At 39.4% G+C, this 27,976-nt stretch overlaps 2 protein-coding genes across 2 annotated transcripts; one reads left to right on the forward strand and one right to left on the reverse strand.

The window, feature by feature from the left end:
• Positions 1-16,024: 16,024 nt before the first annotated feature.
• On the reverse strand, positions 16,025-17,674 carry cebpb (CCAAT enhancer binding protein beta). The gene has a single exon (XM_062427456.1). The coding sequence runs from the start codon at positions 17,401-17,403 to the stop codon at positions 16,498-16,500; it is 906 nt and encodes a 301-aa protein (XP_062283440.1). The 5' UTR covers positions 17,404-17,674; the 3' UTR covers positions 16,025-16,497.
• A 4,245-nt stretch (positions 17,675-21,919) lies between these two features.
• Positions 21,920-27,698, forward strand: peds1 (plasmanylethanolamine desaturase 1). Its single transcript, XM_062427890.1, has 6 exons — positions 21,920-22,055; positions 22,928-23,047; positions 23,146-23,237; positions 23,351-23,495; positions 23,620-23,832; positions 23,924-27,698. The coding sequence occupies exons 1-6, from the start codon at positions 21,920-21,922 to the stop codon at positions 24,043-24,045; spliced, it is 828 nt and encodes a 275-aa protein (XP_062283874.1). The 3' UTR covers positions 24,046-27,698.
• Positions 27,699-27,976: the final 278 nt, after the last annotated feature.

The following is a 27,976-nucleotide window of genomic DNA, read 5'->3' on the forward strand; positions in this document are numbered from 1 at the left end:
TTTGTTCTGGTTTTTACAACTGATTTATATTCTCAGTCTTAACTTCTGAACAATGACTGTGGTAATAATAAAACATCACACATCAATGTTTTTTCATGTTTTTGTCAGGTCAATATTAGAAATTAAACAGACAGATGTAACATTCAGCACAGTGAAGGATCAGACAGTACTAGAAAAAACAAACACCACTTTCTTATTAGTTCCTTTTATACAGAACACACAGTACATATAGTTCATCACCTTTTATAAATACTTAACCACCAAGCCACAAGTCAGCTGCATACATTTCAGTTTGATTGTCTGTGACTGAATATGTAGATGTTGACCTTTGAACATTTTGTGCAGTGAGAGAATTTTAAAAGCAGCTTAATGTTAAACTTTTCAAAGCAGCTTTTCCACATACGTTGTTCCTGTTCATCACCACATGTATGAGTTAGTAAATCCACAGGTTTTTTGTAATTAAAGATATGTTAATGAACGGGTTCACAACAGCATAGCAACATGCTCACAATGACAAACCTAGCATACACATGTTTAGCATTGATAATGTTCTTGGTTAAATGTGCCAGAATGCTAACATGAGCTAATTAGCTTTTTATTTAAAAAAAAAAAAAAAAAAAAAAGTGGTCATAAAACGAAGCTTTAGGCAAATAGAGAATTTTTGCCTGAATATGGATGAGGTTATGAAAGGTGATAAAAGGTTAAGTGATTCAAGTTTTTACAATCCTGCTCTCAAGACATGACTGTATCAGATCTAAAGTAGAACAAAGTCAAAAATGAGAATGTGGTGGCAGGAAAGTAAAAGTCAGGACGTTTTTACAATCCTGCTCTCAAGACATGACTGTATCAGATCTAAAGTAGAACAAAGTCAAACATGAGAATGTGGTGGCAGAAAAATAAAATTCAGGAAGTCACCAGTCATAAATGTATTTTCCTGAGAATATCTGCACACAATTTGGTGATAATCCATCAAGTAGATATTGTTTATGGATGAGTGAAAAGTTTGACCTGCTGGTGACTCTGTGGTTCTCAAACTTTTTCACATCAAGTACCATTGAACTGACCACGGACCCCCATTTAATAAGAATTTTGCTTTCAGAGGTTTTATTATAGAAAGTGTATGAAACCCATCTCCAACATTGTCATACATTGTGTCACTGTTGTAATTCCAGGAGTACGCCTCTGGGTGGCGCTGCAGAGCTGCGGGGGTCAATGTGTGTTCAGTAATGTTAAACTGACAAAATGTTAATAAAGTTATGGAGATAACAGCACATTGTTGTTCTTGAGTTATACAAATAGAGATCAACAATACATGGTGTCAGAAGTGCTACACCCATGATGGATTGAGTCTAATATGCCTGTGAGGCAGAGCTGGGGACTCGGACTCGCGACTCTGACTCGAGTTGCACTTAAGTCTCACTAAACTGTGACTTCAGACTCGACTTGGACTCGACCTCAAAAGACTTCAGACTTGACTTCGACTCGAGGCTTGAGACTCGCGAACAACTTTTATTTCATGTTATTATTATTATTCTCATTATTTATCTGTCATTCATCTTTTTGTATGATCTCTGGCTCTGAGCTAGATGTACACACCAACGTCATGCCACGCGCATGCGCTATGTGTGAAGCGCGCATCTTCAGTATCAGACATTGACAATGGCGAGTGCGATAAGTTCAGCAGGAGTGCCTCAGATCATTACGTTTGGATACAATGCCTTCACACTCCCGTTTTTCCCTGGTTCTCCCATATTTCGAACCCATCTCCCGCCGCCCTCCCGTCATTTCTCCTGTAATTTACAAGCCCCAAATTTGTTTGTTAATAATAATAAGAAGCACACAATAGCAAAGGTTTTATTTTGAAAGCTCAGACAGGAAACCACCGCAACTCCGTTATTTAGTGCCACTAACTTAGTGGCTCCGCTACTAATTATTAAAAAACACAACGTTGCGTTAACTATGGTCATTTTATATATATATATATTTTATAATATCCCCACACATTCCCTGCTGTGTGTTGTGTTAAGCAGCAGATAAAAGGCAGCTTGGAGAAAAAAATAATGAACATCTGTTTGTACCACAGTGCTAAACTGCAGTGTTTCTGTGATGTTCATGTTTTGTTCATTTTGTTGTATTTTACAACATTGTTAAAATAATTATTTTATGGTTGAAGAAAATACAGTTATGGAATTGAAATAATTCTTAGTGTATGTTTCTTCACATCACATTGCAGTAGATTCTCTATAGTGAACCTACAATTGATACATTTTCATACTGTCCTATATCAAGGTCTAGGTCAAGGTAATAGCCGAAGGTATATTTGGTTACAGTTTCAGGAGAGGGCATCTCAACATACAAACAGATACATACATACAAACTTCAGTGACAGCAAACAGTTAAAACACCACAAAAACAGACATGGGCAGGTGCTCGCAAGGCTAACTGATCAGGATGAAGGATTGTACAGCTCTAAGGTCAGAATTTGAATTTGATTTAGTGTTGGCGAGAGACTTGAGACTTGACTCGGACTCTTGACCAGAGACTTGAGACTTGACTTGGACTTGACCCTCAAAGACTTGAGACTTGACTTGGACTCTAGCTCAAAGACTTGAGACTTGACTTGGACTTGTAAAAAATGACTTGTGAACAGCTCTGCTGTGAGGACCAGTTCGACCACTTTGCAAAAGTTTGGTGAATGAAGGAGCGTCACGACCAGGCTAAAACCTATGGATGAAATTATAGTGAAAATAATACATTTATTTCCCTTATTACAGTGAGGACTCTACTTTAACAATCACTGCACCAGAGAGAAGTCAAAGGATCTGTCATGGGTTACCGTCCAGGCATTTATATTCTGTAGAGTAGCGTCTGGCGCCCTCTACAGTGTCTCAGGACAGTCCCCTCTATCAGGAAGTAGGAAAAGAAAGCACATGTGGGCTGCAGGAGGTCAGAGTTCAGCCGAACCAGAGCACAGGAAGTCCATCTGCAGCTGTCCTGATGTTGTGCCATAGACAACAATGCCTGTAAGTTGAAATCTATCAAAAAGCAGTTCAATAATTAATGTAATTTTGTGTGAAAATTGAACTGAAAAAGTATGTTTGATATTTTTGACATTCATGATCCCCAAAGGATGAATCCTGATGACTTAAGTGACTCTGGCTCCACCATGAGCTTGATGTTTTGGGGTTTAGATTGAAATATTTGGACATCTGAAAGGGTGTCAATATAAAGAAAAATATAGGATAGGCCAATACTGGACAGGAATATCAGCTGACTGATGTATCGATCAGGCTCTCATTATCATAACATAAGATTTAGTACAGAGCTGACTGTGTTCGTGCACTCATACTCATCTAATTATGCTTTATTCTGTCCTTTCAGTTTCACTGTTATTCCCCATTTTAATACACATTGAGTCTACAGCTATATCCTGACTCATGTTTTTTATAAATGGAGTTTGATTAGCTGTCTACTTGTGGTCGTTACACCACAAAGAGGAAAGTACAGAATCACTGAAATCAACAGACTTTATTGTAACTTGAACGTGTAAACCAAATGTCACGGCAATCCTTCTAATAAATGTCTGTATATTTCAATCTAAATCATAAATGTCAAGCTCATGGTGGTGCTCGAGGAAAAGTCGGAGAATCACCAAAGTCATAAGGAAATAATCCTCTGGGGATCATGAATGTCTGCACTATATTTTACAGCAATACATCAAATAGCTATAATAGATACACCGATCAGCCAAAACATTAAAACTACTGACGGGAGAAGTGAATAACATTAATTATCTCGTTACAATGGCACCTACCAAAAGGGTGGGATATAAAAGGCAGCTCGTGAATAGTCGGTTCTTGAAATTGATGAGTTGAAAGCAGGAACAATGTTAAATGGAGAGTGAAAGGATCTGAGCAAGTTTGGGCCAAATTCAAGGACGGACAATTGATGACCCTGTGACAAACCTTGGGTCCGGGCATTCATGTACCACCAAAATATTGTTGCAGACCAAGTGCACCCCTTCATGGCAGCAGTATTACCATGAAGGGAGCCCACACAATATTAGGCAGCTGGTTTTAATGTTATGGCTGATCGGTGTATTTCAGTCTGGATCAAAGTGTTGGACTCACTGACCGGGGTGAAATCCCGAGAGCCACGCAGCTTGTATGGCTAAAAAAAAAGAGAAAAAAGAAAGGGAAGATAACTTAATTTAAAGAGAACAAAAAATGATGTTAAGTAAAATAAATTTGGACATAAAATAAGAGACCAGAAATGCAGTTACAATGCAGTTAAGACCGTTCAAATTTAATAAGGAGAGATTAATGTCCAAGAGACAAATCAGTCAAAGTCACAACAGAACAGCAGTTTTAAATGCAGATTTTAAAGGGGGACTAAAGTTTGGGGAACATTTAAGATCATCAGGAAGTCAGAAGCAGCTATAAGGAGCTTCACCCTTGTTTCGGACTCGAGGCCCAAACAGCTAACTGCTTCCTAAACAGCTAAAAGACCCACCAGGTTTATATTCTTTATGTTATCTTGAGATTATGGTACTGAAATACCTCCAATTGTCTCAATCAATCAATCAATCTTTATTTATATAGCATCCAAATCATAACAAAAGTCATCTCAAGGCACTTCTCGCATAGAGCAGGTCTAGACCGTACTCTTTTAATTTAATTTAAGGAGACCCAACATTCCCAAATGAGCAAGCATTTGGTGACGGAGGCAAGAAAAAAACCCGCCTATAACGGGAAGAAAGTTCAAGCAGAACCGGCCTGAAAGTGGGCAGCCATCCCAGTTGGGATTGGGGGGGGGGAGTGAGAGAAGAAGAAGAGGGACAAAGTAGAAAGAAAGAGGATAGGGAGAGGGGAGAGAGAGAGGAGAGAGAGGAACATTATCTCTGGAGATCTTCCAGTTAGATTGTGTCTTCTGGACTCTTATCATGTGCTGTATAGAGTTACAGAAAATGAATTCAACATTATAATAACTCTGCGTTTGGGAAAGTGAAGTGAAGTTTTTTAAACGCACCACAAGGAGGCTCTGTGGGACTGTAAAACTTGCGTATTCCTGGCTGCGTCTCTCACTGACATCTCTCTTGGCTTTTCATTGCAGTCCACTCTGTCCTGGTTTCTGTATCATACCTGAGTTTGCTCATCAATTATCTTTTATTTATAGTAAAGTGGAGTCAGGAATACTCCCCTCCTGGCAGAACACACACTGCCTTTTAGTGTTTAGGGGAAAATTGATGTTGCATACCACAAATATTAGTCTCAGTTTGCTTGCTTCTGTCAGTAAGAAAATCGTTTGTCATGATTACCTTCTAAAATTGGTTCTGACCGCTCTTGCCTCAACAATTAAGGGCTTACAATTAATTTGTTTCTCAAGAAGTGTTCGTCAAAACACACCCACTTCCTTTTAAAGCACACAAAACTTTAAGTTTGGTGTCTAAACTGCTTCACTAAACTAGACGCCAAGAATGAGTTGAGGTTGAGTTGACATTCATTTTAGTATAACGGCCACAACAATGATACAGAGTGTACACTGAGTAAAGAACAACATGTAAAGAGATACATTCACTTCTTGAGTAAACCCCACCAAACTGGCGGTGTGCAGATGATTTGGCAACAGTCTTGGCTAGAACTTCCTGTTGTGGAAATAAGAGGCAGGCACCGTGCTGTAGAGGAATGTAACTTAAACAGAGTGAGTAATGGCACTCCTTACCACTGCTGACGTCAAGCAGCAAGACTAAGCATGTAGCACTCATCTGCTTAGGAAAACTACAATCAAATAGCTGGCCAGGGACCGGAAGTCACCTTAAAGTCACAGTCGTTCCTTTTGAAACTGGAGTCTGATGTGCCAGTTTTCATGACTCATTATCTTTGTGCTGAAGCTTGTTATCAATTTGTTACTTTACTTATAATACGTTAGATGTAATTTAGACAGTGTGTCAGATCTATAGATGTCATCTACTACACATTTTTATTGTTTGTGATTTTGTTGATCAGATACATTTCTAAACTTGTCAAAAGTCAAAAGTGCATTGTGTCAACCCGCAGTGTGTCCTTACTCAGCCTAATTGTGAGCAGTGCTGACTCCACAGTCACAATCGACCAAAAAGGATATCTGCCCTGCCCTGCTGACTCTTCCAGCATGTGTCCCCAGTTTAGTTATTAACCTGGAACTTCCCAATAGCTGGCCAGCTGTGAGGGGTGTGTGGGGTGGGGGGCGGGGGAGCCGATCTTTGACTGTAAGTCTCTTTTGTAGCCTGCAGATCATTTTCGCAGGGAGCCGAGGAGCAGGGATCAGGAAATTCCTGAAAGCGAGGAGAGTCAGGTCTTTCCAAGTGTGACTCTGCAAAGCCTGAGTCACTACACGCACGCACGCACACACGCACACACATGCTGTACAATGGACGCTGAATACAAGGAAGTGTGAGTGCACTGTCAGGTATACCATGTCTCTTCATGCCCATATCATTTCAAAACTTAACTAAGCCAAGGGAGTGAGCTGTCAGTATCGACCTGTGTACATCCAGTATATTCAAGTATTGCACTTAAGTACATTAAGTTTGAGGTTCTTGTACTTGAGTATTTCCATTTTATGCTACGTCATACTTCTACTTCACTACATTTTATACTAAATTAACTAAATTCATACTTTTTACTCCATTACATTCATCTGACTGCTATAGATTCATGTTTGGCATTAAAAAAATAAATACAATGTTAGTCCTTTAATTCCCCTCACAGTATCCCCTCATAATTAGTCTCTAAACCAAATTTCTAAACCACAAATCTGTTTTTCATTCATAATCAGTCATTAATAAATGGGTGCTTAATCCTTAATGAAGCGTTCAGAGAGCAGAGTCTATTCTTTAGTTGTTTATGGAGAAAAAACGTTCATAATCACACTATTATGGTCCCATGGTAAATAAAACAGGAGAACATAACAGCCCTCACGATTTCAATGACTGAATGTGAAGAATTAACTTTTGTCAGTGGTGATATATGATTTTTTTAAAGACAAATAAGGGTCACATTTCTATTTTTGTACATTTTGGGTCACTTTAGGAAGAGTCATACAATTACAGGCTAAAAGAGCCGTGTTTTAGATGGTGTTTAGTGTTTTTATTACTCGCAAATGTAAAAATGGGTCATATTTGAGCTGAGCAGTAAGGGTTAAATGAATAGTTGAATGTTTTGATAACTAATTTGCTTTCTTGCCAAGATTTAGATGTGAAGATTGATTGCACTCTCCTTTTTGTGTGGTAAATATGAAGCCACAGCCACAAACTGGTTAGCATAGCTGTGGTCCTTTTGTATGGATTTAAAAAAAAAAAAAAAAAAAAAAAAAAAGATATGAGATGTTAATTAGTGAGCTTTTGAGGCGCTGAAAGGTGGATTTAGTAACTTTTGGCTGGCTGTTTATCCCTGTGTCTCGTCTTTGTGCTAAGACAAGCTAACAAGCTGCTGTCTGTAGCTTCATATTTAACAGTCAGATAGATATGAAAGTGATTCCCAACTTATTTGGCTTGTGACTCTTCACAAAAAGACAGTGTCTATTTTAAGGGATCTTGTCAGCAGTTGTAAGCAGAAGACTTCCCTTCTACATTTCTGTTCAGAGCTAAAGTTATTATCCAGTGTTTCTTTTTGGAAAAGTAAAGATAAGAGAAATGTCCAGAAAATGACCACATATTTGTGTTCAAGCAAAGTGGGAGATGATTAATGGGGAAGGATATTTTCTTCTTCATTAATCATCTCCCACTTTTATCTGTTGACCCTTTGGAGGGGAGCTGACCCCTACGTTGGAAACCACAGGACTAAATGAACTGTAAAGTAGGTTAAATGAGCCCCACTTCAAGCAGCTAACAGTAAAATGATACTTTCATTTCAATGCATTAGTATAAATAACCTAATAATGTAATTTATGGTAATAACAGGGGGAATTTTTCTGCAAAATAAATACTTAAAATACTTAAATGATGCTGATACGTCTGTACTTTCACTTTTCACTTTACATTGTTGTATCAGTACTTCTACTTGAGTAAAGGATTGAAATACTTCTTTCATCACTGGTAGACCCAACCACTCTTACTGAAGTCAACATGGAAAAGCTAGTACATCTTTACCCCTAACTGATCATTATGATTGTTTTTGAGTCAAATGGAAAAGCAGTGTGTTCTTGTTTTCATTAGGTTGCAGTCACTCAGTAAGAGGCTGATTTCTCTGGTTCGTCTGTTGAGACATTCACCCCTTAGCAGTTCCTGTTCCTGTTCCTGTCCCCCCAACTGTCAGACACACATCACTGTGACATATAGTACTTCGAATGTCATAGGCTAAGTTCATGCATGTAGGTCATAGCGTAAATACAAGTTAGAAGCTGGTGCTTCCCCCTCAGTCTGCATCAAAGGTCCCGCATCCTTCCTTTCACTGAATGCACCTAGGAGTGACGTCGAAAATCTACAACATAAACAAAGCCGGCTGACCTGCCTCACCACAGATGCCACCACTGCGTTCTTTTGGGTTAGTATTGTTGTTTACATCGCAGTCACAGTGGAAACATACGACTGCAAATTTGGTCCACTGATGTGCGGTTGAATCTGTGACAGAGGCGCTCACATGCTTGTCAATGATTCTCTGCGTGTAACAATAACTTCTTGGAATGAGGTAAAAGGTAGGACGTGCTGAACGTGAGGATGGTCACAGAGTTAGGCAAGTGTGGGAGGAAAGTGTTTTCATGGCTGCCACATTTGTCAACACACCCTACTTCCTGTTGCGTAATTTGTACATATCAAAGACCACACATCACTACTATATTATATCTACTACTAATCTGTGATTTCATAAGGGTACAACTGAGAACTTACTGTACATATTTTCCTTCAGGCTGTTTTACATGTAGTCACAAGATCTCACCCAAAGAAAAAAACCCAACAAAAATAAACAAACTTCCCAAAGTCTTATCTTCTTATTACTGATCAAAATGCAAATCTGTCCTCTCTGAATAGTATATATGATATATTAATTTTGCTCTTTGCAGGATTGTGAGAAAGGTTTTAAGTCCTACAAACAGCAACAAAGATAAATGGCAAGGCAAGGCAGCTTTATTTATACAACGCATTTCATACACGGGCACATCAATGTGCTTTACATAAAAACAAATTATCAGATGATTAAACAGTAAGAATTGGAAGCATAAAAAACATACAATAAAAAAATAAAACCCAATGATAATACAAAGAAAACAAAGTACAGAAAAATAAAACACAAAACTGGACTGAAATAACGCATAAAATAATGATTTGCATTAAAATGATTAAAATAACATACATTGCGAATGAAGGGTTAACATTTAAAGTTCTTTAAAAGAGCTCAGTCATAATAAGCACATGCAAAGAGTAATGTTTTTAACCTGGATTTAAAAATATTCACATTTTGGGACTGATTTCAGTTCTGTTGGTAGTTTGTTCCAGTTGTGTGGGAACTCTGGGGTTTGACTACCTGACCTCAAAGCCCTACATGGTTTATTTTCTATTAGTCATTAATGTATTCTGGACCTAAACCAGTGATTTATAGACCAGTAGCAGAACTTTAAAATCTATTCTATAGCTGACTGGGAGCAGGTGTAAAGACTTTATAACTGGAGTAATGTGCTCTGACCTCTTTGTTCTGGTCAAAACTCGAGCAGCAGCGTTCTGAAAAATAAAACCTTCAGATCTGTCACTCCTTGATATAATGAATGTGGAGCATTTACAGTAAATGCTCCTCACAGGCATGAGGTTTGCACAGTCAGAAGTAAATGTGGTTAATATGATCCGGATTTTCACTTCCATAATATTCACAATTTATGAGGCCTTGTAGTCAAAATAAAACAGGATGTTGGCACAACTGAACACTGTCAGAGTGTGAAATCTAGGAAAGTTTTAGTGGAGAACTTTGAGGAACAGTGCAGTGGGCTGAACTTTCTATACTTTGTATACGTTTGAATCTTCGGCCCCTCGAAAGTCTTTTGGATGTCATCATTTTTTAGCTCTGTAGCATCAGTGTAGCAGTGTCTCAGTGTTAAATCAATGATGGTTCATATCTGCTGACTGACTGTGGGCGATTTCCTTCATGTGACTTGACACTCAATGAATGACAGAACTCGTTACCACAAATTAACTGAATATTGATGTTGAGGAAAATACTAGCAGGTCATTATATTAATAAATCTGAATTAGCGCCTCTTTTTGGTGACTTAAAGCGTCATCTCTTGTTTGGTGTTGAACAGTAAACAAGTATATTTAGTGCTCTTTATACTTCTAATTCACTACATTAACTACAGTTAATAATTACTTTGCAGATTGAGATTTTAGCTACAAATCATGATACACGTGAAATTTTATGTAATGTTGATGTTTAAACTACCAAGCTGTTTGTAAAGTAATTTCTTTCACTCAATCTCGACCATATACATCATTAAACTGATATGTGCCTGTTAATGCATCCGTAATGTTCAATATACAAACAATATTCCTACTCAGGTACATTGTGCTGATTTTACTTACTTTCAACCTGGCAGATTTCTCACATGGTGTAACCATTTTCTCCAAATTCCCAATGTCGGAGTGTTAAAACTTATATGTAGCACTTTTAATTGTAATGGAGATGATTTGCATTGTGTTATTCCTACTTTTAGGTAAATATAAGTTTCATTGGTTCTCTACCACTACTGTCTTTTATCAAAAAAAAATTGTACTACTATGGATGGACTGTGTATGAACCCTAGAGTGATGAAGGTATGGTGTAACTTAGTCACAGACTTTCGTGTCTCAAGGGGCCCCACAGCTGCAGTTCAGCCACAAAGACTCATAATTTGACTCACAATTTAGTGAGAATTTTAAATGGTCAGCTCCAGATGACCTTAATAATACTCAAGTGTTTTCTACAGTTCCCAACCTGGAGGTCAGGACACCTGAGTAATCTGAGGGGTCATCTTTGCATTTCTTTTGAAATTTGTCGTAGTTTTACCCGTTCAGCGCAATAAACGACTTCAGTAGAAAAAAATCTTCTCACAGCTCATAAACATAGGCGTCCTGTGACGAAAGTAAGTGTTGTAGAGGATCCTTTGCACCTTGTGTTGAATTTTCTTTATGTAACAATGTATTTTCTAAATAATTTTAACATGAGAAGTACACTAAGACAATGCACAATACTAGATATAGCTAAAAGCCCAATGTCATCTGTAGTTCAGGGCGGAGGCCTCAATTAACTACTTTTCAGTGAGATTGCAACATGTTGTAATGTCCTGTGGAAAGGAAGGCCTCACCCATTTTTTGGAAGGGTTAATTCACATATTGATTTTAGTGTTTTTTTAAATGGCACATCATTAACTTACTTTGTACTTTGTTTTTTTAGTTCTTTTCCTTTGTGCTTTACTTTGTACGGTTAGGAAACTGCTGTTGGTCACTCTGCTTAAAGTAGGCTATAGATTACACATTCATATAGTGCAAGTGTCTTGAAATAAACTCTTCTCACACAGGAATGTTGCTCTAATAATTAAGCCAACACTCATTTTGCAAGGATGGTTTGATGTTACACAAGATCTGGGCAGTGATACTTGCTGTGTAGTGACCGCAAGTCACTTCTGCACGTCAGTTTTGTGTTTTCACAGTCATCTACGACAGAATAGCAGAAGTGGACAAAGATGTTGAAATTTTGGTTCACTTCAAGACAGATCATGTTCTGGTCCGTTTACCGTATCTCAGGCGGTTTGGCTTCCCGTTACAACCCATGTTCCGGATATCCGGTCCTTTCACTTAGAAGAAGGAACTGTAATTAAACATGCAAAATCACGGTGTTAAAAAATCACCAAAACTTAAAAATCACTTTTATAAATATCTTTTTTAGTTGTGGCTAAAAGGGTGACAAAGGTTTGGTTACTTCGACTTCAAACAACTTACCCGCATTTTATCTGTAGTCTAAACTTGAGAGTCATGGGGTGGTAAATGGTTCTTTAGGCTCACGTTACACTACACTGATGAAGATATAAACACACCTCTCTGAAAAATTAACCATAGCTTCATGTTCAAATGTTTGCACAAGATCAATTTCAACATCTGAGTGTCTTAACTCTAACCCTCTAACCCTCTAACTCTAACCCTATTCCCAAATACTCTTTAATTAACTGCAACTCAGGGCAAGTTCTCTAAATTGGGGTTGCTTTGGTTAAAATTCAGGTTGTGAGATTCAACAAAATGATCAAAATTCAAAGAGGATAGATCCTCAACAGCACAACTGAACACCTCTGTTTGTCTATTTTTTGAAAGTTTGGACCAGAATCAAAATGTACTTTTCCTGCTTTCAGTTGGAGTAGTTGGAGTATCACTGCATTAAAATTAATATCTCTGTTTGATCTGCATTTAGCTTCAGATAGTTTGAAACATCCCTTCAATCAACAAAGGCATGAAAAGAAATCATGCGTAGAACCAGCATTTAGAAAACAAAAGAGGACCTAAAGCAGAACCTTGAGGTACCCCACAGCTTAAATGTGATCTGGTGGATATAGAATAACAATTAGCAAAAAGAGACTCTGTATCTGGGACACACAATAAGATCAAAAGCACCTGAGAGTAGTGTCTAACTGAACCAGACAGGACGCTATAAACCTGTTGATATTTTGTATTTCCATATTGTCATCAAATCCCACGAAAAGACCAGAACCAACAAAGATTTGATCCTACTGTCAAGTATTATTTGTATAGCGAAAGCTTGATATATCTTGTTCCTCTCTGCCATAGAGCTCAAAAACATAATAATGAGCCATACTGTTGCCCTGGGAGACATATCTCTTCATCATGAAAAAAACAGGCAAATTTATCCTGCATTCACCACCCTAATTCTCACTAGAGCATCAAATGTGTGTTAATATGCAGCTAAAAATAGTCAAATCAAATGTATTTGTATAACCCAATATCATAAGTCACCACATTGCTTCAATCAATACTGCAATACAAAGCCCTCTCTTCTTAGGACCTCACCAAAATAAATAAATAAATAAAATTGCAAGAAACCTCAGGATGAGCAATAGAGGAGGGATCCCTCCCAAAAGATGAACAGATGTGTAATAGATGCTGTGTGCACAGAATAGACAACAAAGGTAAAATTACAGAATTAAAGCATGGAAAAACAGCAATAACAAAATTATAGATAGATTGATAACATACACGAAGAAAGACATAGAGCAACTTTCAGGTGCCTCCAAACACACACTACCTGAACCACATGACCTCCATATCACCATGGAGACCTAGAAATTAGAGGGACTACACATAAACACAAGGGGGGGAAATCACATCACCACATTCACACACGCACAGAGGAAGGAGAGACAAGGAGACCATACACACAAATATAAACACACATTATTTTAAATACACTTGCTAAAAGATAGACCTCAATAACTTCACTCATGTCTAAAAATTACAGTGTTTTTTTCCACGAATGTAAAAGCTTATTATTGGTCTGATGACTGCATTGATGCTAAAGATGTTATGAAGGAAATGTCATAGCCACGCTGTGTTTGTATGACGTGTGCAGTGACAGCTGGATGTTGGTCGAGCAATATTTATATGAACATGTGTCCTACTTGTTTCTGTATACTCTAATCTGTGGAGTTACCATAAAACTACATTTCTGTTTGCTGCTTGTTCATAATGCCAGTTAACTTTGGTATACAGGAGAATTTATCATGTAAAACAGTACAAATGTGTTGAATCTGTTCCTAAACTAACAACTAACAAACTGGGACCAAAGCCAAATTAAATTATCAAAGATTTAAGAAAAACTTGTAGGCTGTGCAATAGCATCCAGCTATTTTTGATTACTTTTGGGAAACCCAAGCTGACAAGATGTACAAAACGTGTTTTGAGGAACGAACAACATGTAATAAGTGCCATAAAAGTATATTCCTGTGAGTCATAGGTTAAAAAAAATCTACCATTTCACAACTGGTACAGAGTGAACACTCGAATGACAGGTGTGTGTATGTGTGTGTGTGTCTTTTGTCTGTTTGTATTGCTTTATCAGCGGAGTTTTTAGGAGTCCATTTGGCTTGTGGAGGAGCTGTGATGCAACGAGGAGTTTACGGACAGACACTGCCCATTGACGGTAAAATGAGGAAAAGGAGGCTGGGCTAAACTTTCAAGAAAAGAGGTCATCCTGTGTGGGAATTTCCCTCTCTCCTGTCAGCATACGATCCAGGAGCAGGGAAAGACTGCGTGGGGCTCCAATAGGAAACAAGGGGTCATCGAAGAAAGAATGCCTAGAATGTTTGAATGAAACTGTGCCAACAACACTGATGGCTACGAGAGCAGCGGGAGAAAGGATCTGCTCTCAAAAACAGTGGGCTGTTAGATGTTGAACCAGTCACACACTATTACCCTCATGTTGCAGTGATTGTGTGAAATGTGTTTTGAACTTTAGTCGTTATATTTCTTAAGAACATCTTGTTGCTTGTGTTGTTTTGTAACCAAGTAAAGCCTTAAGCCAAGCCACAACTACTTAGAGAGCTATTGTCATGTACATGCAGGATAACAATGTCTTATTTAACTGTGGGTGTACATTCTTCGAGTGGTGATGTGTTGGAAAGGGAGGATATTGCGCAACAGCTGAACTGTTCATCTCTGAGTGTGTTGAAATATCCACTGTATTCAAAATGTCATCTCTCTCACCACACTGAAAAATAGCAGGACACAGTTTTAATTTAGAGAATATAACATGGCTTTCTTTTTACTCCACAGTGCCAGTATAGTAAACTAGCAGAGGTGGTTTTTCTTTCTGTGCTGCTTCAAGTGAGAAAAACACCCCCCCCCCACCCCAATCCCCGCACACACACACACACCCTGAGTTGTCACAGATCACCTGCAAATCCCACCATGCTCCCTGCTCCTTTCTTTATCTTCTCTGTCTGGGGTTTGCTTATTCGTGACAGATACGTTTCATTTTGTGCACACAGTAGAAATGCAGTCAGAGGGCTCGGTAAATTCCACTGAAAATCAATTGTCATCTTATCTTATAATGTCTGGACAAACCTAACCCTGTCACTCCCATTTTTAACTTCTACATTTTCTACTGAGTGTTTTCCACTTGAGGCTTGAATGAGGTTTGCTCAGGATTATTCATATCTCTCATTACCGCACTGACTCCCAGGTCTCGGCTGTTGTAAGCGTGACCTGAGGTGATGTGAGGAGGTTAGTTGCTGATTAATTTCCATGCAACCTTGAACCCCTCTCTTGGCCAGTGGACCCAGCAAACTATTGACAGAGCAGTGCGCTAAAGATAAAGCTAACATTTCTGTGCTGCATGCTGTTTGACCGAGTCCCTTTTTTTCCTTTTTTTTTGCTGCTATCAGCAGTATCATTTCAGCATAAAACTGTTGATTCAGGATCTGAAGACTTTTGTGTCAAATCACTGAATAAACAGAGGAATAAAAATGTTACTGGCGTTAAGAGTTACCCAGTAATCATGTGGAGAGTCTCTTTTTTGCTTTTTCTTGGTCAGATAAACACATTTTGAGGGATTGCATTACCTTTGTTTTATTGAAAGACAACAGCAAAATGTTATTTTACAATCCCCATTTAGCAGGCCTGTTCACTATTCAGTAACTGTGAAGGTCCAACTGCGCTGGATGTAATGCTCTGTCTTGGTGTTATAAAATGATAATAAATAATGATGTTGGTGATCTGAGGTATCATTAAAATGTCTGTACATGTACAACATTCAGTTAAGGTGAAAAAGCACCATCACATTCCTACTGTATGTTGTGTGGCTTTCGATGTTGAGATAAAAGGATGCAAATGTGCCTTATACTCAAGCCAATTTTTAAAAAATGGCAATATTTTCTAGTGAAAAACATAACACACAGTCTGACTGTCATGAGTGTGAATATTTAAGGCAACTCCTGTCTGTCTCTCTGTCTGTCTGTATTTCTGTCTGAGCCAACACCGCCTTCAAAAAGGACAGAAAAGAAGAAATTACAAATAAAATTGTTTTAACAAAGTAGAAATCTGTTTAATTCAATAAAATATCAAGTACAATTAAAGCATTTCACCATTTTAATATTAAATAATTAGACTTATTTCATTCATTGCCTATAGTATTACAAAGAGTTGCATCATTTCACTGCAGCACAACTCTTCCCCCTTGACAACCATTGCTCCAGATACACAAAAAATGTATAAATTCACTTTCAAAACCTGCACAGAAATACTGCATATACACAAATTACATCTGAGAGGAAAAAAACAAGCTAAGGTGACATGTTGAGAATGATTGCGCAATACATGCACCCACATCTTCAGTCCCATTCAAAGTGTCCTTGTAAACTGGTGGCCGCTTTCTTCACCCGTGTAGCGTACCGTTTTCAACCCTTGCTCAGTGGATCACCTCCGGCTCTAAAGTCCATCAATGATTAGACAAGCGGCCCCAGAGGAGCCGCATGGAGTCTCTGGGAGGTTTTCTAACATTGTCCGGTGGCAGAGAGCAGGTTGCGCAGGGTGGCCAGCTCTCTGGACAGCTGCTCCACACGCTTTTGTAAACGATCGTTCTCCGCGGCCAGTTCCAGCACTTTATGTTGAGTCTCCAAGTTGCGCATTTTGGCTTTGTCCCTGCTCTTCCTCACGGCGAGGTTGTTCCTCTCCCGCCTCTGCTTGTACTCGTCACTGTCCTTGTCCAAGCGCTTCTTTGACTTTCCGCTGGACATTTTGCCACCGTGCGATGGTGACCTGCCTTTACCTGACGGGGCAGGTGTGCCGGGCGGGCTGGAGCAAGTCGAGGACGCAGTGGAGATGTTGCCAAGACTGCCACTGGTGGACTGGTAATGAAGGTAGGACCTCATGTCAAAACCAGACGACCCGTTCTCCATTTTTACGTCTTCTTGGCTGTCGTCTCTCTCAGCAGCAGCAGCCGCAGCAGCAGCAACAGCAGATCTGTAGCGGGTCCCGACTAGATCAGGGCTGAGCACACTATCCACCCGGGTCTCCTGCAGCTCGGTGTAACCCAGCGCGTAGGGCTCCCTGGGGTCCCTCAAGTTGTCTCTCTGACTCGTCTCCAGCTCGCTCAGCAGTGTGTAGTTCTTGTAGTTCGCTGCAACTCTCTTGATCTTGTTCTCCGCCAGGAAATCTGAGAAAACGTCCCCCTGCTGCTGTTGCTGCTGCTGTTGCGTCTGCGCCGCCAGCTGCGGATAGTGCAAAGCTGAGTCCAGGTAAACACTGAAGTCTATCGCTCTCTCCCGCTCTTCAATGCCCAGCTCCGTCATTGAGTCGCCGAGCCTCCAGTAAGAGTTGCCGCCGTTGATGGGACTGATAATGCTGTCTCTACTGTGGATAGCAAAGCTGCCCTCGTCGTAGAAGCCGGCTACTTCCATGGATCTTAACACCCGCCGGATTGCAGGAGCATGGAGGGCTGAGATGAGGCGCCCACAGTGGTCTTGGTTAAGTTGCCTTTGGTTGTGAAATGGCTCAAGAGTCGGAATGTGAGTCGTTTAAATCCCTGTGTGTCACTGTCTGTCTTTGGTTACGCAGTCAAACTACTTTGAAGAGGCTCATGGATTGGGAGGAATTGACAGGTCTTCCTGACTCCGGAGGTTTTATTACATGCGAGGGGCGGAGTTAGCTGGGCAGGTGCGTGACGCACAGCGCACAACCAACCCGGACAACCTGTGCTGCTTGTAGATGACTTTTCCAGCATTGATATCGCAATATCTGTTTTGAGATCATAAAAACGGACTCGGTGAAATTTATCTGGCTTTCCTATGTGTGTCTGTTAGTTGTAGTTTGGGCAGAACGAAAAGGGAACCAACATCAGCCACTTAACCACGAGACGCGAGCGACATGTGCCACAACCAAAAATGCAACGAGGACTTCAAACTAGCATTTGTTGACACGCCCTCTGAAGACACAATAATGGAAAAATCCCACTAAGTTTTGACATGTTCACCCTTTTCTCGCCTGTTTACGCTTCACAGAGTTCATGCGTAATCATCCAATAACAACGATGCACTTGGAAGCAGCGCCGGACGCGTCTCATGATAGCTGTTTTCCCCCTAAAATAGCCACAAACGAATTTGAACCAGTTTCTCTGTGAGTGTGCGTCTGTTGTTGTTGTGTGCGGAAACTATACAAGATGATGATGCATCCACTCAAGTGCTGTGGAAGGGTCAGGGTTGGGCCTTATGAGAAATATCTTCAGCTGGCTCATGTTTTCAATTTTTTCCCTATACAATCCAAGGTTTTGTGGCGTTGCATCATGGTTTTGTGCAGTTGAGATTAGCTGGAACAATTAAAATAAATTTCAGTAGACCACAAATATGCAACAATTGCCGGATATAGTGACTCAGGTGGCTCAGGTGCCAAAACAGATCATAGTGTTGCTTAAGTCTAATAAGTCGTAATGTTTGGTTACGCTGGCTGCTCTTGACTTGACTCACCACTCTTGTTATCGGGCTGAGATCAAAGCCTGTAAGTATAGTAATATGAAGACTTACCGCCATCTTATGGTTGATGTTGGGACGGCATATCAAACTATAATCAGCATCAGAGCCAAACATGCCTCTTAAACATGTTCCAGTTTCGATTTTGTGGAGCCAGAAACACTTTCTGTTTGAATATGTTTAAAAAACCCATCTGTTGCTGTTCCCAGAAACACATCCTCCCCCCTTTTCCAACATTAATCCCAAAAGAGAGCACAACAACTCCAAGACGAAACGCAGGCAGCACATTGTGGCCTCTCCCCAAAATGTTTAGTTATCATTTTCATTTTATTTTACTTTATTTGTGCTTTTATAATGTGCTTAGTTTTTATGACTTTTAAGTTATTTTTGCCTTTTAAACGTGTTATATTTTTATTTTAAAGCACTTTGTAACTGTTTTTTGAAATGTCCAATATAAATAAAGATATTGTATTATTATCTATAAAGTTCTACATGTCATAGTTTTGATTCATCTGTGTCCACTTAGATATTTTAAGTCTCTCAGATCAGCTGATCAGCATGCACTGGATGTAATGCTCGAGTTAAGATGAAACAATAATTTGCTCTCTTTGCTACTAAACTTTGAATTAGTTGATCTCTTAGTATCAGATTATCCAGTGTACTGAAACTTGAAAGGGAATAAAACTTCTCATAACTCACTTATATTCACTCGCTTTCTTTTTTTTTTAAGGTAATGTTTTGCAAATCCTGTTTTCCCCGTTACTATTTTAGTGGCAAACAGAATAAAAAGGTCACTGATGCAGCAAGTGGTTCAGTCCAGTGTCCATACAAAGTCCTTGAGCTTTTTTTTTATTTTTAAAGTTTATTTATCGAATGTAAACAAACTAACAAAAGAACAAACAAATGGTGGCTCCGGTTGTCTCTCTTGCTCTGCTAAAAACACAAAGACCTTCTCAGGTGCATGTCAGTCCTTTACCTGTGTAACATGAGGTGCTCCAATTCACAAAATTAAACCAAAATTAACAAAATACTAGTAGAATAAAACTAAATATTCTAAACAAGCAAACAATTAAACTAAACAAATAACTATCATAAGAAATGTAAATGTAATATGAATAAAGCAAATAGGCTATCTAGAATCATCAAGCACTTAAAACATAATATAATTATTAATAAATCAACACACAAACTAATAAATAGCTTCTGTAACTATCTTGGTTCTCTCATATTTAATGCTCATTATCTAAAGCTTCATGTTATTCTCCAAATATACTGACCTAGAAGGGACACACGCACGCACACATGCACACACGCACACGCACACGCACACACACGCACACACACACACACACACACACACACACACACACACACACACACACACACACACACACACACACACACACACACACACACATACACAGCCAAATTAATTTGTAATGCCCCGAGGCAAAAACGTGCTGCTCGGCACACACTGATCAATCACGACGAGTCTGTTGTGAACCAGCAAGCTCATACAGAAACCGACACACATCAGTTTCCTTTTAAGACCCACAGATCTAGCAACTGATGAGTAATTCTGTGCTGAGGATAACATCACTTGCCCCCTCGGGTTTTCCAAATAGTAAAGCTAAGTGTTTTGGGAAATATGAAGCTTAGTTTAGCACAGAGGCCGGAAACAGTGGAAACAACTAGTCGGCTTTGTGTTAAAGTGATAAAATCCACCTAATAGCTTCAGAGGTTTAGAGGTGCTGGTACAGCAGGGTGGCAGTTCACACTTGTTTCTACTCTATTAAATCAAATAAATGGAATCACAGTGACATTACACAATCCAGTCTTGTACACACATTTGGAAGTACACAAATCTGTTACTGGAATAAAAAGTAAAAATACCACTTTGCAAAAATATAGTCCATCATAGTTAGTTACTAAAAAGGGCATGTGTACTATGATCAGCGTAACACATAATCATGCTTTCACGTTATCATAGTATCATATACTGTATGTTTTATTACTTTTTTATTATATCTGATATGTAAGAAACACTTGCAGTCGGCCAGGGTGGAGTTAATTTGAATTCATTTGTAAACAATTGTGCTGTCAAATCTATAAAAAGACACAATGTTTTATAAGTTGGTCATGTGTTTTGCATGTAAATGTACCTGAATCTGCAAAGTGGCCACTATAACTGTCAAATTAATGTGGTAGAATAAAAAGTGCAATAGTTCCCAATAAAAAATGTAGTGGAGTACAGGAGCAGATGTATAATGTGGCATAAAATGGAAATACTCAAGTGACCTCGATATTGTAGAGTACAGTACTTGAGTGAATTATGTTACATATTCCATCACTGCAAACAGTGAACCTATGATATTTACAGCAGGGTCACACATTTTGTTAGTTGTGGCCAGTTTCCAACCTTTTTGTCTTTTGACATCTTACAAAAAGCAGTGTGTAGTCAGGGTCACATTTCAGATGTCTATGAGTGTTAACAGCTCCACCAAATAGTGTTTTTTCCCCCCCAAAAATCAAAGATTAGAGAAAAAGTTTTTAAAAAACTGAAAACAGATTTGTGTATCAGAACTTTGTTTTTTCTTCTTTTCTCTCCCATTAATCATCTCATGACCCCTAACATTTATCTGCTGACCCTTTGGAGGGGCCCCATCCCTAGGTTGGGAACCACTGGACTAAACTAGCTAACTGTATATAAAGTAGTGTAAACTAGCTCCACCTCCAGCAGCTACAACAGTAACATGCTGCTCTAACACTGATGCTTCACTATTAATAATCTAATGATGTCATATATATAATAATATATCAGTCAGAGGGACTAAACTACTACTTTTACTGTAATACTTGAACTACATCACTCATAAATACTTATGTACTTTTACTGTATTACTTTAACTACATCACTCATAATACTGCGGTACTATTACTGTAATACTTTTACTACATCTTGCTGCTAAAACTGATCTACTTTTACTTAGGTAGGATTTTCATGCAGGACTTTTAAATGTAATGTAGTATTTTTCCACTGCTGTTTTTGGTACGTTTACTCAATTCTTCCACCACTGCTGTTCTTTTTCATAAGTGAAGCAGATGTATCACAAAAATCTGTAACACCTGTTGTAGTTTTGTAATGCTTTTAGAGGAGAGAGAGCTCCATCTGCTGTACATCCAGCAGAGGGCTGACAGCACAGCGGGCACCAGGCAGGACGGGTGGGGTCAGGAAATGCGGTCTTTCCCCGCTCGCTATCCCCATTGGTCAATCTGCCGCTTATGTTACACTTTCCTCCTCGCTGATTGGCTGCTGCGCTCATCGGCTCTCGCGTGATTGGTGGAGAAGTCCTCGCTGTCTGTGGGCCGAGAAAAGCCGATGACTCCGTTGGTTCCCGGCTGTGAGTAGAGACGCTGAAGGGGCTGGGCGGGCCCACACAGTGGAGGAGAAATGGCGAGAATGGTGAACGAGAAAGGCTGTGAAGTGGAAACACAGAGCCCCGAACCGCAGGGGCCGGGTCGGGGCTCGGCCAGATGGGGCCCACAACACGCCGGTGCCCGAGAGCTGGCTAATTTATACTCTCCAGGTGAGTGGATGTCTGCTGCAGCTCCGTCCTCACCGAGGCTCGCTCCCTCCTGGTTCAAGTGTCTGTAAGTGGCGTGACATAACGTCAGGCTGTATTTAGTTACAAAGTGACATGCTTGGAGGAGCGACTTAAAAAAATCAGATGATCTTTAATTGCTGTAATGAAATGAACTGAAACATGAAAAAAGAAGCAGCTTGTTGCAGCCACGCCGCTTGTCGTTACACAATGAGAATCATGTGTGTTGAATTTGTGATTTTGGGTCGCTGCTTGTTTGTCCTTTGACATTTCAAGCATCAAGCAGAGGTTAGGAAAATGCTCTGCCTCTGCTTTAGGCTCACAGCAGAAGCTACAGAGCCGCCCTGACCTTTCATAATACTGTTATTGTGTTGAGCTCACTTAAAGGGAGCCATGCAAAAAACCAAACAATCCTGCAACTAATGCTCTGAGTAGCTCCACGTCTTGTTGTGCCAGTCCTCCAACCTTTTTATTCATGAGATTTGAACTTGGCCACACAATGTAAACGCCCATTTAACAAATACATGATGCCCTTTGAGGTCCCCCTATCAGATAAGGAGCTTTATCTGATAACTTTGGCTGCATTGGAGATCAGACTTTTTACCTGCCTCGTCATTAAACCTTTAACCTACTTTGTGGACAAGTATTTCAAGCTCAGCTGCTCACCTGAGAGTCATCTGACAAGCAAAGTGCAGCAGAAAGATTACCTCACTATGTAAAAAGTTCTGCTGAGTAATTCACCAACCTTTGGACATTTTTTGGTTCGGATTACTCGTTAGTGTTCAGCTTCACAATGGACTCGGAGACGTTTTTACGATACGATTGATGTGTTATCTGTGCTTTTTTCTGTCTTTAAGGCAAAAGATGTCAAGAATGGATAAGTGTCGTCCTCTGCTTCTCTCTCATGGCCTTCAATTTCATTCACCTCCTTGCCAATTTCCACCTGGGACATTTCTGGTCCATCATGTTAGGCATTGGTAAGCACGATATTAAAATATTTAGTGTACGAATCAATCTTAAGATTAATAATGTAGATGACACTCGTTTGATTGATTCTGTCATCCTCGTCCTTCAGTGGCAGGAATACTCACCGCAGACTTTGCGTCAGGACTCGTTCACTGGGGTGCTGATACGTGGGGGTCAGTGGATCTACCCATCGTTGGAAAGGTAAAATATCCATGATTCATTACTTTAAATAATCTGTGTTTGAAAGGAAGCATGTTTCTGTATTTTTTAGGTTTTTTTTCACCCTGTTCTCTACTGTCCGATCTGTCCCGCAGGCCTTTATACGACCATTTAGAGAGCACCACATCGACCCCACAGCCATCACCCGTCACGACTTCATTGAAACCAATGGTGACAACTGCATGCTGACCATAGTCCCGCTCGCAAACATGGCCTTCAACTTCCTCACCCTCTCCCCCGGTGAGTTTAGTATCAACAAACCTGGCTTGTTATTTTATTCCACATAAAACTCTGATCTAATCTAATCTGGGAGAAACAAATTCATCCCCTGTCTCACCTTGTCTCTGTCTTCTTTTCATTTCAGCGGAGATTTACCATTTCTACCCCTTGTACTGCTACTTGTATGCACTGGCCATCTTTGTGACGCTCACTAACCAGATTCACAAGTGGTCTCACACGTACTTCGGTCTCCCCCGCTGGGTCGTGCTCCTGCAGGACTGCCACATCATCCTTCCCCGCAAGCACCACCGCATCCATCACGTTTCCCCACACGAGACGCACTTCTGCATCACCACAGGTTTGTCACGACTACGGTCGGACTCGTCGTTTTTTGGAAGACGAGCGTCAGGCAGATTTATTTTTATCACTGAGCTTTTGTGTCTCTCCAGGTTGGCTGAACCACCCGCTGGAGAAGCTGGGTTTCTGGAGGAACCTAGAGGATGTTATCCAGAGTGTGACGGGAGAGAAGCCCAGATCGGACGACCTGAAATGGGCTCATAAAGTCAAGTAACGCCGCAGGCTAACTGCACCCTACCTCAGAAGACGCTGGCTCCGTCCAGGCTTCTCATCCCCTCTTTGCCTCACTTTAAACTGTAATCCATTGGAAGAAAAACTAACAATTTCTGATGCCATAGCTTTAAGTCTTGCACATTTTGTCTGTTTTTCAAGAGGAGGGTTTTGTTGATGGATTTTTTTTTTCATAACTCACGATGGAGATCATCAACTCAAATTGCAATATATCCTTATATACTCTGTGTTTGTCTAACACAACTCATCTGTTTTTGTTTTTTTTGAGGTGTTTCACAGAAGGCTTTTTGGAAAGAATGATTGGTCAGACACATAATTTGCAATCGCTTTCCAAAGAGATGAAAAGATTTCAACTCACTTCAGAAAATTCAAACAATCCCGATCAAGAATACTTGAAAGAGGAGAAAAAAACAACACTTTTTTTTTTTTTACCTCCTTCAGAGCCACCGCTGTTCATTTGGAGAGGTGATAGATCGAATTATATTTAGCGCTGCTTTGTTTTCTCTGGATCGGTCTTTGAGTCTGTTTAATGTGCAAGTGATATAATTGGATTTAGGGGTAAGTAGTACAGTCGGGGTGAAACAGGGTTTTCAGATGCTTTACCAATGTTAATAGCTAAAGAACAAATTGGTTAATTACTGTTACATTTTTTTGACCATTTTGGGTTCAGCTGCACACTGTAGGAACTTTTTTTTTAAACAAGAGGTGATAATAATATGTGATTTTCTACAACAATTATGTTGAACCAGTACCCGTCGTTGCTTCTAGCTACTCGCTTCAAACCAAGACGCAGCCATATTTAATAGTTCAGTCTTTGTCAGTCTGAAACAATGATTACAGTTACACTTTAATGCCAAAATCATCCCACCAGGATGCTAAACGACAAGTCTGACAGCTCAGAAAACAAACCAAAAAGAATAAATGTCAAACAAATTGGCTGTTAGATAATCAGCTGGCATTATGATTGAAACTTACTAAATGATATCTGTATTGTAAACATGTGGATTTCTGTCTTTAATGAAGGAAAGACAGAAGATTAATCAATTTTCAGAAGAAGTGTTAACAAGGAAGTAATTTGATAGGAAAAACTGACATTAACGTGTGTAACTTTAGTCAGTGTTGATGCTATGCCATTAAGGAAATGTGTCTGTGTCGCTCCAGGCCTTGCTAGGTCATCTTCTCAGATGATCATGTGTCTTAAGTTACAAGCATTTTAGATTTTGACTCGTTAGCAGTCAGGAAGGAGGCACATGTAGTTTTGTCAAGCTGCCTTACACGCCGCAGATGCAGTACTTGTGTATTTTTTTACTTTTTCTTCTTCTTCTTTGTGTTGCTGCAATGATTATTCTGTCTTTCTGGGATCCGTCTCTCGGAGTTTAACAGACGCAGATACTCCAAAGTTACGTGCCAACTCAATGTTACATTGTTCTCACTCCTCACATCTTGCTCTTCTTTTGTATTGTGGGAAGGAAATGTCGGTTTCAGAGCGTAACATTCCCCTTGTGTAATGTTGCCACTGCGTACTGTCTCGGAAACAGTGGCAAGCAGACGCCATGATGTTACAAGGGCTTCAGTGGAGGCTGACGATCCAGGAGTTTCTTCACTCTATAGATGAGATTATAGAATTAAGTAACTGGTTGAAGGTTTTTTTTTAATGCTTTTAGTCAGTAATTTGTAAATGTATTGTACAGCAAATAACTATGCAGTGTAATAAGAGGCCCTTAACTATACGTCTTAACTCATCTGATTAGATTAAAATGCCTTTCTTTTTCTAATAGTTTTCGGATATTTGAAAAGTCGGAGAAACTGGAGCTTGAAGATTTAGCTACTTATATAAAGTGCATGACAAAAATTACTTTTTTAAATTAACTAATTAATGAACAGTTCACTTACACAGATAAGTAAGAATGCATGCGTGCATACAGCATGTGGGCTTGTGCAAGCAATACACCAGGGTCACCAGCTTTCCTTTGAGTTTGTGAAGCAGAAACTAACCAGGGAGGATGACATTTATCATGCTTCATTCAAAAGATGTCCACAAACTTTGACCAAACGGTCTCATACCTTACCTTCATTCCAAGGAAATCCTGGCAGAGTTTTGAAGTTTCAAAACAACCGAAGCTAATCTTGCTGCTCGGTTGGGTCGACCTGGTTAAAAGGCTTAAATGTATTAAGCTATATAGACAAAGTAGGAAAAATCTAATAGCTATAGTTCCTTTTAAAGCCAAAATTATGTTTTATATGATGTAATATTCCAGTTATTGAATCCTTCATACTTGATATACTCACCATAGGTCAACAGCAGAAGTACACTGCAGACTGCATAGTGCTTGTAGAGTATTGTGAGAAGCAGTTTTGTGTGCGCTAGATAGTGTAATATTTGCTGGTAAATGGATGCCGTTTTGTGTCACTGCAGCAAAGTTTGAGGCCCGCTTATTCTACTCCTGTAGTCGTTTTTGTTTCATCAGTATGAGGTATTGTTTGGGCACTGCTAAATGCGCAGTCGGTAGACATATTTGGAAGGTTTTAAAAGTTTAGCGTCTGCTCTTCTGGATGCTTCTGCACTTCAGTAAATTGCTTTTTTGTGATAAATATAAAAGTAACAACACTTTTTAAGGGAAATTTTGTGTGTAAGTAAAACTGAAAAAGTAGGTTAACGACTAAGGTTAAATACTAGAGATGATATGCCATAATTAGTTTGGAGACAAAACTCACAGCTCTGCTTTTTAAAAATAAATAAATGGTGAGCTCAGAGCTGATCCATACCATAATAATCAAGTTCTCAAGTAATAAAGACTCAAGTTGCTATTTATGGTTGTCGTAGCGATGAGTCTGTTTGTGAGTTTTTCTCCGTTAACTTGTTCTTTATTCTTTTTCTCCAGTGAACTCAGGATTGTGGGTTAGAGAGACTGAAATAGTTTAATATGAATTGGTGAAGGGAAATAAAAAAATGCACTCAATTAGTGAAGTTGAGGCAGATATTTAGACGATAAAATGATTTATATTATTCATTACCATCAGAATTAGTTGGCCAACGCGTAGCCGGATGATTTTAAACACATTATATTGTAGCCATATATCAGTTGACCTCTTGTTATTGAGGTAGAGTTTGTGATTAAAGCTGTGTTTGGTTTTTTTCTGCTTACAGATATTCGGGCTTTCATCGGTGGATTTTGAATGGTATTTTTGTGACGATGTGTGATTTAAATTAATATTTTCTCCCACTGGAAACAATTTTGTGAAAACAAACGGATATGTTAAACAAAGTGGGGGGGTGGGCAGTTTGTCGTTGGTATGTTTGACATGCTGTGTCGAAATCACTTTCCTAAAGATCCTCGGAATTTTTATTGAATTGCCTTATCCTCTTCCCTTATTGATTCACTGTAAATCTTGCCAGCGATATGGGAAAAACAATGTATTGACTGACTTTAAATTGCCCTTCTCCTGCCTCTCACTTGGTCTGAGGCGGGACTCATGTGGATGTTGTAGTTGGTTATGTAAGCTGGTGGTGATGGAGTTTTAGATATCAGAATAATGCCTTGATGCCTTTTTGTTGTCTTCCATTTGGGAGACTTACAATGTGTATATTAAACTGTATTTATAAATAAACTAAATAAAAGGTTAATAATTACCACAATCTGATTCCTGTGATGGTGTTTTTCTTTCTTTAAGGATAAAGTTGTACTCAGAAGCGTTCAGCACATCCCGCAACAGACAAAAAGTCATCACCCATAAAACGACATAGCTTCAGTTTTGAAACGCTATAGCTGTATAATTAGACTACACAAACATCAGCATCTTTAATATAAAACAGGCTGTTGTGTAAATAATAAATAATAAAAGTAATGATGGCTGAATTACATTTAGCTGCGTCAGTTTCTTAGTATTGTGCATGCTGGTTCACTGATGCAGAA

Source organism: Scomber scombrus, chromosome 10, assembly GCF_963691925.1.
Source record: "Scomber scombrus chromosome 10, fScoSco1.1, whole genome shotgun sequence".
NCBI classification, from domain to species: domain Eukaryota; kingdom Metazoa; phylum Chordata; class Actinopteri; order Scombriformes; family Scombridae; genus Scomber; species Scomber scombrus.

What these genes read in the sequence shown, in the direction of transcription:
- cebpb (XM_062427456.1), bottom strand. Translation starts at nt 17,403, where the DNA reads ATGGAAGTAGCCGGCTTCTACGACGAGGGCAGCTTTGCTATCCACAGT.
- peds1 (XM_062427890.1), top strand. Translation starts at nt 21,920, where the DNA reads ATGGCGAGAATGGTGAACGAGAAAGGCTGTGAAGTGGAAACACAGAGC. An exon ending in CTTCCTCACCCTCTCCCCCG is followed by an intron (nt 23,496 to 23,619) that starts GTGAGTTTAGTA and finishes TTTTCATTTCAG; the next exon opens with CGGAGATTTACCATTTCTAC. An exon ending in GCACTTCTGCATCACCACAG is followed by an intron (nt 23,833 to 23,923) that starts GTTTGTCACGAC and finishes GTGTCTCTCCAG; the next exon opens with GTTGGCTGAACCACCCGCTG.